The sequence below is a fragment of the Oryzias latipes genome, chromosome 7, assembly GCF_053564925.1.
Source record: "Oryzias latipes strain Hd-rR chromosome 7, Olatipes_Hd-rR_3.1".
NCBI classification, from domain to species: Eukaryota; Metazoa; Chordata; class Actinopteri; order Beloniformes; family Adrianichthyidae; genus Oryzias; species Oryzias latipes.
The window spans coordinates 26814958-26827070 of record NC_136243.1 but is presented as its reverse complement, the minus strand read 5'-3'; the positions used below and the strand labels follow the sequence as shown (position 1 = coordinate 26827070).

General features: G+C 38.6%; 1 protein-coding gene across 1 annotated transcript in view; it reads left to right on the top strand.

The window, feature by feature from the left end:
- The window catches only part of cntn3a.2 (contactin 3a, tandem duplicate 2), a 50809-nt gene that overhangs the window by 4145 nt on the left and 34551 nt on the right, over positions 1–12113 (top strand). Inside the window, exons 4-5 of the mRNA XM_011476944.4 lie at positions 7507–7682; positions 9437–9532. Of these exons, the coding sequence (XP_011475246.1) occupies positions 7507–7682; positions 9437–9532 (272 nt within the window). The remainder of the gene's footprint in view (positions 1–7506; positions 7683–9436; positions 9533–12113) is intronic.

Here is a 12113-nt window from a genome sequence, read left to right as displayed (position 1 = left end):
AAAAACTTGTCATTTTCTAGGACATAATTTTTAGAGAGCGGCAGAAGTTCATTAGAAATCCATCTCTGAGTTGCAGGCAGGACTATTGGTGCGGAGTAAAGGCCCGTACACACCGGGACGAATATTCGCCAGGCGTTATTCGCCAGCGTTTTTCGTCACGTTTTTTGTGTTCACACCCAGGCGATTTTCGCTGACGGTGAGCCGAGCGAACATGCAATTTCCTTCCCTGACATTAGATGGCGCTTAATGTAAACAGAAATACTCCTGTACACAAGGTGGCGCTGCGCAACTTTACGATTCTTAAAGTCGCTTTTCACTCAGAAGAAGAGAGCAAGTATTTACGCGCTTGTCAGAATCATACAAAGAAAACATGAATATTTCAAGCATCAGTAGCTCCAACTGGTACTTGGTAAGGGGATATTTAAGAATGTCCGTCATTATTTCTTCGCGGCAGTGTAGACGCTACTTGGCGTCTAACTTCTTCGCTGGTATGTGTGCTCAGCAAGGCAGTTTTGTGTTTGAGCGCCCCCAAGTTGTGTTTTACTGTAACTTCAGAAGCTCCAGACACGTGTGCAAAAGCGCCATTCTCATTGGTCGAATAGATTTTGACGCGACGCGTCGGAAAAAAAAAACGAACCCGAGGCGTTTTTTTTTTTTGACACTTTGGCGCTTGGCGTTTTTTCGCTTCGGTGTGCACACTCACATTGGTGCCCTTTGTTTAGTCACGAGGCGTTAAACGTCGGCGAAAATCGCCGGCGAAATTCGTCCCGGTGTGAACAGGCCTTAATTCTGTCCCCATTTCCCATGATCCATCTGTTTACACTATTTCCCGCTAGCTTACAGCCCCTCACATTCCCAGCCTAACATTACTAGTGCAACTAAAATGGCGAGCAGTATTGGAGCTATCCAGTTGTACAGTTTTGAGCCAGATTCCAGTTTAGACGACGGAAACAAAAACGTACATACAAGTATTTGTCTACAAGTGGATGCAGAGCGGGGATCTAATGGCCCGTCGATTGTAGCTTCTGCAAGCTTTTTCAAATGGCATTTTTTTGTCTGCTGTTGATTCACGATAGGCCTGCACAATATATCGCAAATTTATCGTTATCGCGATATTAAGCTGTGCGAAATGTATATCGCAAAAACGCGAAAATTGCAATAAATGGTTACCTTAAATGTGCTAAAACAATCTTATGCCAGCTGGAAGTACTTAACGAATCAAATAAAGCCCTTAATCCATTTGACCAATTAGATGTTCGCCCTCAAGTTATTCAACAATCGGACGGAGCAGTTTTATGTTAAGTTTTCACCTCCTATGTAGAATGGACTCATATTTAAATTAAGCTGTTGCAGTAAAATGGTAATTATGTTTTTGGTTGTTTTGCTATATGTTCATGTATAAGAAGTTATATCGTCATCGCAATATTGATCACTTATATCGCATATCGCAAGTTTTCCTCATATCGTGCAGCCCTAATTCACGATGTTTTAAAAAAAAAAGAAATACTCAGAAATGTAACGTTGAGCTTAATTTTCTCAAAATATGTCCTACGTCATCAGAAAAATTTTACACCAAAACCCAAAGCACAATTTTTATTGGAGCAGGTTTTTTAATAACAGCTAGTGTTGACATACAGGCAGGTGTAAAGAATCCAAAGAAGTCCTGATATGATCATTTAGCCATCATCACCAACTACATCAGTGATGAGTTGCCATTTTCAGCAGAAGTTTGGCCAATATTCACTAAGATTTCAGGATAAACCCACTGATCCAGCTGAAGCAAAGAGCTGAAACCTGTCTTCCCTAGTTCCTCAAAGAGTAAATTGACTTGATTTATCGTCAGGGTCTTCTTCCTCATTCATTTTTTGCTCATTACTCTTGCTTGATTTACCTATTAGTGACTTTGCCCAGACGAGGTTTTTCCCTTCACACCAGTTTATGGAAAACAGACACATTCTGTTTAGAATGTCTGGAAGCACAGCTATTGTCAAAAAAGCTACATTAAGTGCTCTGACTGACTGCTTGCATGGGATTACATCATCACAATCTTAGCAGAATTTCAGGAAGTTGAAAATATTAAAATCATTTAAAAACATAATATAGATGTTTCTATCTAGTCCAATCTGTTTTTATTCAGTTTTAGTCCAACCTTCTATTGATTTATTGTACAAATCAAATATATTTATTATAAATAATTAATGAATCAGTTGGAAAAAATAATTGTTTGATGCAAAACATAATAAAACTGAATGGTTTACAAACTTGGCATGAAAGAAAACATAATTTCCGAAAAGATATGTAAAAACGAAATAAAATAAAAAAGGTAAAAATAATGCTTGATTTATCAACAAATGATATTATACTCAATCAAGATTTGTCTTAGCTCTCTAAAACCTTTGTTTATTATGCTGCAATAAATAAGTATAAAAAAAACAATAACCAAATTTTGTAAAATGAAAGTAAGAATACATTTGTGTGAACAATTTCCCAAATTTTTACACAAACCTCAAAATAACATTGCAATCATGCATGTGCTCCATTAATACCCGATTATATTGTTTGACGTAGTGAAAAGACGTTTTTTCTTTATCCTTATGTAATATCTCAGCTATCCGCTCATACAGAGCCATTTGAAATCATTTAGTAGACATAAAAAGAAAATCCCTAATTGCAAGATTATGGTTTTCTTTTAAAAGGAAGGTGCTCTCTCCTCTATTCATTTCCCCCTAATTGGGTTGAATTACATATTGAGACTCCGAGCAGTGGTATCATTATGACTATGCTAACTCATATTGACTAATACGCCACCAATCTGCCTCTTGTCTGACCAGATAGTATCTCAGAGACACATGGGTAGCATCTTAATGACCCTCTCGCCTTTTAAAACACCACGAGAAGAGTGTAGGTTGCTAGACACCAGTTCGCTCTAACTGGCATGGATGACAAGTGTGTGTGTGTGTGTGTGTGTGTGTGGCGTTTGGCATTAGAATGGCTGCAGCACACATGCAGCGCGACAGCGGTGTTCAGAGTGTTGGCTCATTATTTCATGTTTCTCACATTCCCCACCTTAGACCAGGTATTGCCATGTAGTGATTAAAGGTGAGATGAGCATATTTAACTCAATGCCTTATCAGGCTGGCTGTGCTTGCCCCCCCCCAAGCACCTTCCCTCTTGAAGTGTAAATGGGCTGACTCTGCTCTCCTTCTCTGTCCCCTTCATTCCTTCAGCCACTTTTGTCATTGACAAAGAAATGAGACTTCTGTTCTTTGCTCACACCAGAAGCATATTAACTCAAGGGAGAGAAAAAAAAAGGATCGTCCATAGAAGAGTATTTTTGAGCAGCAGGTTATAAACAGAAGAGCACTTGAGCAAAGTTTACTTGACATGAAATTGGGCCTCCGGATCAGCAGAACTATCAGAAAACTCCAGTGTTTGTGAGCGGATGCATCTGGTCTCTGTGAGGTTTTAGTTTTGTAGCTGTAGTCAGTCACCGGCGCTGGGTTCATGGCAGAGCAGCACTTGAGAGCCGCTCAACGAGAGGAGGACATTTTGAGGGTTAAGGATCTGAAAGTGTGCAAATGCAAAACCCGCCACTCACCAGCATGTGTCATCGGTTCATCCACCCAACAAATATTTAGTGAACAACCTTAGATTTGTAAGGTCAAATCCACGAATGTTTGGAAAGTACATGAAAACAATTTTTAATTTTATATTTGTATAATATTTTTTTTAGAAACCACTGAATGTTAGATTTAAAAGTTTCATGTTTTCCTTCCTTTAATTTTTTCAAGTTGTGATTGTTTTCTTTTAGTATATTTTTTAATGTATTTGCTACTGTAGGAGTTGGTCAGTTTCAAATCAATAAATTATGTATTTTTATCTCTGGAAAACGGAATAAAAGATTGTAGCTGGTGAGAAGAAATTGCTTCTGCTCATGGTTCTGTGTAAAAAAAATTGGTGATTCTTTCAAAGTGTTCTGTCCTTGAATCCATCATTGCTCATTTTGAAATGGCATTTAAAAAGTGAAACCGTGCTGCAGTGGCAGTGAATAAAAAAGAATCATTTTTGTCATTGAATAATAGGACTTGTTTAAATTGGTGCCCTAACCTTTTGGTTTGAAAAGATTGTTCTAGTGCCTCATGTATTTCATAACACATCTGAACCTGCTGTGCAAATAATTTTACCCAATGCCTTTGGAGCGCTGTGATGCTGAAAGGAATTTTTGAAAAACTCCCAACCAATTTGCTTTTACAATCACAAGACAAATACTAAAATCTAACATTATCTTAATAAAATTTGGAGGTAAATAAATTGATTACAGATGGACTGACAATGGCCTCTAAAGCTGTCCTACTGCTCCCGTTCTAACAGCAGTGGGTGGCTTTGTGTGTGATACTGTAGGATTAAACTTTAATGATCCCCTACGGGGAGATTGAGACAGCTGCAGAAGCAAATACTGTCAGGGATAAAGAAACCAAATAAAAACGAGAGACCAAACAAATGCTGAAAATAGAAGAGAGAAAAAATGATGTCTGTTTTTATGTTTTGTATGTTTTAGTGGAAACTTCAAGTCCGTTTGTTTTGCCTTATTGGAGCTTTTTATTTCTTTGTATATCTTTTGCTGCTGATGTTCATCAAAAGTTTACATACAGTACTAATTCGTTAGTATTTGGTACTATTGCCTTTAAAGTGCAGTACTTGGGTCAAACGTCTTGGATATCCTTCTACAAGCTTCTCACAAGATTTGGTAGGAATTTTGGCCCAATCCTCCTGACAGAACTGGTGTAACTGAGCCAAGTTTGTAGGTCGCCTTGCATCTACACTGCACTTCAGCTTTGACCATAAAAGTTTAATAGGATTTAGGTCTGGGCTCTGTGATGGCCACTTCAAAACATTGACTTTGACGGATGTTGCTTCAATGTTTCCACACACTGTTCTTTCCTTATGAGGCCATCTATTTTTTGAAGCGCACCAGTCCCTCCAACAAAACGACATGATGATGCTACCACCCCCATGATTTACAGTTGGGATGGTGTTCTGAGGCCTGCAGGCTTCCCCCTTTTTCCTCCAAACATAATGATGGTCATTGTGGCCAAACAGTTCAATTGTAGTTTCGTCAGACAACAGGACATGTCTCCAAAAATTAAAGTCTTTATTCTTGTGTGCATTAGCAAACTGTAATCTAGCTTGTTGTGTTTGTTATGTTTCTTTTGGAGTAATGGTGTCTTCCTGGCAGAGTAGCGTTTCAGCCCATATCTGTACAGTACTCACTTCACTGTTGATAATGACACATTCTGACCATCTTCAGCCAGCATCTTTACATAGTTTGCCTTCGTCTTTGGGTTGTTCTGGACAAAGTACGTTCATCCTTCCTGAGCGATAGGATGGTTGGACGTTCCCATGATGTTTATACCTGCGTACAATTGACTGAACAGATGAACGTAACACCTGCAGGCATCTGGCAATTGCACCCAAGGATGAACCGGACTTGTGCCAATCCACAGTTGTCTTTCTAATATCTTGACAGATTTCTTTTGACTGTCCCATGTGTTTTACAAACAAGCAAGTGTGTTTCAAATGTGCCCTAATAAATATCCACTGGTGTGTTTCTAATGAACTCAAAGTCAATAATTGTATCAGAAGCTTCCACAGAGATGACATCATTGTAATTGACCTAAAACAGGAAAGGTTTACTTTTATTTCATGTCTGACAGTGAGAAAAAAAAACACATTTGTTTTATGTTGTGTATATAAACTTCTGGTTTCAACTGTATTGCACGGATACAAATTGGTCATGCGTAGGTAGAAAATGTGGGAAAAGTTGTGGTCTTTGCGTGTAATTTTTACAGATGCATCACAAATGAACCATGGTAAAATGACAGAAGAAGTAGGAATAAACCATGTAAAAAACACATAAATGAACATAGAGCATGAACCGTACGTTATTATTGTGCTGTTTACTTTCTTACTTTACTACATGTTTAGAAGAAAAGAGCATGTATTCTAAACAGCCTTGGGTGTCTGTTGGTACCCCTTAAGAAGGTGCTTTGTTTAGGTTTAGGGCTGCACGATATGAGTAAAACACATGATTTGCGATATTAGGGATCAATATTGCAATGACAATGTAACTTACGATTCATGAACAAATAGCAAAACAGCTAAATACATCATTTCTATTTCACTGTAACAGTTTAATTTAATTAAAAGTCAACGTAACCTAAAAAACACTCCGAATGACCCTCGTCTACATAGGAGGCAAACATCTAACATAAAAGGGCTCCATCTGATTGGTCAACAACGTGAAGGGGTCCATCTGATTGGTCAAATGCATAAAGGGATTTATTTTATTTGTTAAATACTTCAAGCTGCCATAAGATTGGTTTTAGCATATTTAACAATACCATTTATCACAATTTTAGCCGACTTTTGCGATATGCGTATTACACAGCTTGATATCGCGATAATGATAAACTTCCAATTTATTGTGCAGGCCTATTACAGTTCTTCCTATTTAGTAACAATTAGATGTCACGCATAACAATATTTGTCCTTACACAACACACAAATATATTTTATTTGTTATAATGATTATAGTTTTGTGTTTGCAACCATTTAAGTTGTCCTAAAGAAAATGTTTCTGTAATATTTAAAAGAACGAGATACATTTTAAAAATTGGATTTGCTTAAAAACAATTAGTAAGCTGCTCAATTTCTTCCGATATGCGAAAAATAATTTGTTCTATGACATAATGTTTAAGCACATATATTTATTATAATATGATTCTAAAATATGTTTCTTGACCAATTTCTTTTTGTGTTTAGTGATCTTGTCATTTCAATTTGCAGTCAGTTCATTCAGAAATATTTTTATTTGTTTTTTTCCAAGATAATTTTTTCCTTTCTTTCTGCACCACTGTAATCTTTTCCAAGATGAAATATTTTCCTAATGGTTTATGGAAATTTGACTGTTCACAAAAAAAAAAAAAAAATCAACATTTTACTCTTTGACATTTTAAATTGCATAGTTTGACAGATCCTGCAACTTATAAAGTCGATATAGCTTTTGTTATGTATTACATATTGTAACATGTCATCAAATTTCCTGTGATTTCAACCACTAAAGGTTGAGATGATAAATGTGCAACATATGAAACAGGTGGAACAGATGTGAGGTATGACACTCTGAGACATAATCAGTCAGCAAAATGACTCCAGAGGCCATTAAAATGGCTATCAGTTGATTTACTTTCTCTGAGAGACATTTACCTACACCGTTGTGTCCATAATACCATAATAACAGTTTGTACCATTATAATACCATAATAGTTTTATAAAAGTATGAGCATTAAAATGTTTTTTTTTCCGCTTCTTTGACACAAGCTCACATTGCAATACATCATATTGAAAGTTGGGTCCTGTTCTCATCTCCTGTCACACCACTTTGGTTTGTAGACAGACATGGAGCACTCGTTTTGCCAGAAACTGATGGTGTCTTTGCCCTCGCAGATGGTCACTGAACGGGACTCTCATAAATCTGAGTCTGGATCGGCGGCGGCGTCTGTCTGGGGGCAACCTCATTATAAGCAGTCTGGATCGCTACCAGGATGTTGGGATTTACCAGTGTATGGCCTACAACACTGTAGGAGCCGTCCTCAGCCGGAGAGCCAGTCTACAGTTTGCCTGTAAAATATATATTCTTTTACCTTTGGAAAATATGTAGAGATGACCTTTTTTATTTATTGATGATGAAAAAATATGGCCAACAATGGGCTGGCTTGGATGCACTGTTTGCGTTAATGGAAAAATTGCTTTCTTTTCGCCTTGGCAAAAGGTGTTAGGTAAGTTCAATTATAACACTAACCCTGAATATATTTTGCCATAATAGCTCTTTATATTAATATTAAGGTTTCTGAACTGCATAGATATAATAAAACAACTGGCTCATACTATGGCTAAAATTTGACTTATTGCTATTTCTCAATTGTCGATAAATGATAAAACCATTATAAATGAATAGATAGATGCTGATAGGGCTGCACGGTAGCACAGTGGTTAGCGCTCTTGCCTCACAGCAAGAAGGCCCCCAGTTCACGTTCCGGCTGGGGGAAACAGAACATCAACGGGGAACCTTTCTGTGTGGAGTTTGCATGTTTTTCCCGTCCATGCATGGGTTCTCTCCAGGGTCTTCGGCTTCCTCCCACCGTCCAGAAACATGCATAACATAGGTTAATTGGCAATTCTAAACTGTCCGTGAGTGTGATTGGGTGTGTGATTGTGACCCTGCGAAAGACTGGCGACCTGTTCAGGGTGTCCCCTGCCTTCGCCCCTAAGTGGCCGGGATAGGTCCCGGCAGCCCCGTGACCCAGAAACGGAACAAATGGAAAAAGACTAATGAACGAACAGATGCTGCATCATTGAAAGGTGGAATATTGTGAAGAAGAGTGCGGACAAAGGCTACCTTCAAGCCTATTTAGACCTTCTCAGGTTAATAAGTTTCACTTTTCAGACTTAATAGGGTCACAGTCTTTGTGTAAAATGTGCTTCTATCACACATTCATGTGTTGTATCACATGTCAAACTAAAGGAGACTAAATGATGACTCATTTGCCACGGTGTAAAGGAAACTGAATGGATTTAAAAATGCACAGGTCTTTCATAAAGAGTCGAGTGCAGGAAGAGAGGAAAATAGATGACTTGAAAAGCATTCAAAGGGGTGTTGCTGTCACTTCAGAGGAAGTCATTGGAGAGCAGATGAAGAAACTTCAGTCATAATGTTGTTGTTGTGTGTGTGTGTGTGTGTGTGTGTGTGTGCATACATATATATATATATTTCTTTTTTAATGTGCCTCTTACACTTAGCAATACTATTCATTTGTTTTCTATTCCGTTTTGTCCCTTTCGGGGTCACGGGCTGCCGGAGACTCTCCCGGCCTTTTGTGGGCAAAGACAGGGGATGCCCTGGACAGGTCGCCAGTCTGTCGCAGGGTAGAATGTCCACAATTGCACACCCATTCATTATCACATTCACACCTATGGACAATTTAGAGTTGCCAATTAACCTATGAAGCATGTTTCTGGACAGTGGGAGGAAGCCGGAGATCCTGGAGAGAACTCACGCATACACGGGGAGAACATGCAAACTCCACACAGAAAGGTCCAGAAAGGTTGATGATGTGGATCTTGGGACTTGAACTGGGGGCCTTCTTGCTGTGAGGCAAGAGCACTAACCACTGCGCCACCGTGCAGCCCTTAACGCCCTTAACAATACTAGCTGGCCTTTAATTTTTTTTAATTGAAGAATAATTTAATAATAAATACAGAAAGAATCACTCCAAGGAGATTTTTTGTGTTACCCTGGCGTTCAGTACCAATGTTGTGCTGCCCTTAAATTCAAGACTAAAGAGTTTTTTTTTTCCCTCCTGTTTACTTTTGTCAGACCTAGATCATTTCAAAGTTCACACCAGGAGCGCTGTGTCAGTCCGAGAAGGGCAGGGAGTGGTGTTACTGTGTGGAACGCCTACATCCTCAGGAGGTGAGAATCTTCTTTCTCTCCTCTCTCGCTGCTTTTTTAACACTTTTGGTAGTCTGGATGTAAGCCCTGGATGTAAGATTTGAATCTTCATCTCAGGGATGAACGATTTCGTCACACATAGGTCAAATAGATATCTAAATCATGGCTTTTTCAACGCTTACAGCAGTAGATAACAATATGGATCAGATAGACACCAATTCTAGAGGCACATCGTTGTTTAGATCTCCAGCCGAGGACTTTCCCGCAGCTTATGGCGTTGCGGTCCCATCATGTCTTACATATTGTAAACAAGCCGCTATTTTCCTCCAGGGTGATTGAAGTAAATAGGATAATTAAATGACATAAAAAATAATTTCGAAGATGCATTAATGGTACTTTTGTTCGCTTTAATGGCCATCTTTCAACCTTTTGAGAACACAACGGAGGACAGTATTTGTAAAGAGGCATACAGCATGATCCACAATGCCAAGGGACGATCTGATGGTTTCTAAAAATGGGATGCTTTTTCTGTTGCTATCTGCATTGTAATTTTTGGGGATTTCTTTTGTTTTTAAAATTTTTCAAGTTGGATTTTGGTTGATAAAATTGTTCTGATCTTCCGAATGAATATGCTGTTCACACAAAATGTTTCATACGTATGCTGGATTGTTGTTTTGATGCAAGTTTCTCAGACCTTTTAACCCCAGGTGGATTTCAGCAGAAATGTTTGCTACTTCTTGGAATGTAGAATTTTGTGATTACTATTTTTTGTGGGAAAAAAATCACAAATAAAGCACTTGTAAAATTACATTTTCTATCTACTAAATGTCTAAAAAAGTTATCCAAAGATTAGATTGCTGCAAGGAGATGTATTGGAGCAGTGGTGGAGCTAGAACATTTTAACTTGGGGTGAAGATTTTGGAAGGATGGCAAATAAGAATAGCAGAGTGGAAGGCTATTACAGATGAAAGGTTAAAAAATACAGTGCCTTGCAAAGGTATTCACCCCCTTGGATGTTTGTCCCTTTTGTTGCTTTCATAAATCACTCATGGTCAATACAATGTGTCTTTCTTTACACAAAAATGTACTAGAAAAAAAAACATTCAATGTCAATGTGAAAAAGAATTCTACAAAATATTGTCAATGAAACAAAATTATAAAATTAAATATAGTTGTTTGCATAACTATTCACCCCCTTCAAGTCAGTATTTGGTAGATGCACCTTTGGCTGCAACCACAGCGCTGAGTCTGTGTGGATAAGTCTCAATCAGTCTTGTGCATTTGGACACTGGAATTTTGCTCCATCCGTCTTTGCAAAACTGCTCAAGTTCTGTCAGGTTGCGTGGATACCGGGCATGAACAGCCCTTTTCAGAGCCAGCCACAAATTCTCTATGGGATATAGGTCTGGGCTTGGACTCGGCCACTCCAGAGCATTTACCTGGTTCTTTTTAAACCATACCTGTGTAGCTTTTGCAGTTGGATCACTGTGTTGCTGGAAAAATACCATAAATCTCCCAAGGCGAAGTTCTATTGCAGACCGAAAAAGACTGCCTTCCAAGATTTCAGTGTATTTTGCTGTTTTCATTCTGCCCTCTATCTTTACAAGCCTTCCATGGCCTGCTTCTGAGAAACATCCCCACACCATGATGCTGCCACCACCATGCTTCACAGTGGGGATGGTGTATTTTTGATAATGTGCAGTGCGTGGTTTCCGCCAAACATGTTTTGTTTAATAGCCAAAAAGCTCAATTTTGGTCTCATGAGACCAAAGAATCCAAAGAATCTTCTTCCACTTGATCATGGAGTCTTCCACATGCCTAGCCGAGCTCTAATATGTATTTTCTTCTAAAGTGGCTGTCTCAGTCCCACTCTCTCATAAAGCTTCAGAAGGTGAAGATTCTGGGCAGCAGTTGCTACGTGCACAGTCTCTCCCGTCTCAGCAGCTGAAGCTTGTAACTCCTTCAAAGTAGTCGAAGGGGTCGTGGTGGCTTCTCTCACTAGTCTCACTTGCACGGTCACTCAGTTTATGAGGGCGGCCTGATTTAGGCAGATTCACACATGTCATATTTCTTCCATTTCTTGATGATTGATTTCACTGAACTCAGGGAAATGTTCAATGCCTAGGACATTTTTTTTGTATCCATCCCCTGACTTGTACCTTTCAACAACGCTTTCTCTGAGTTGCTTTGAATGTTAGCCAAGAACACCGCTCCACCAGTATCTGGACCTTTTATAGACTGGTGTTTTTAGAACTGTCACTTGGGACACACCACTAACGTGATCTTCGTTTTACTAATTGTGTGACTATTGGCACTGATTGGATGGACTTCTATTGAATTAGACCATTACATTTAAAAGGGGGTGAATAATTATGCAAACGATCATAATTCATTTCATATGTTTGTTTCATTGACATTAATTTGTAGAAATCTGTTTTCACATTGACATTGAAGGTTTTTTCTAGTACTTTTTTTTGTGAGGTAAGACAAATTTTATTGACCATGAGTGATTGATGAAAGCAACAAAAGGAACAAACATCCAAGGGGGTTCATACTTTTGCAAGTCACTGTACATATTGTAATCTGTTTTATTATTGTTGTT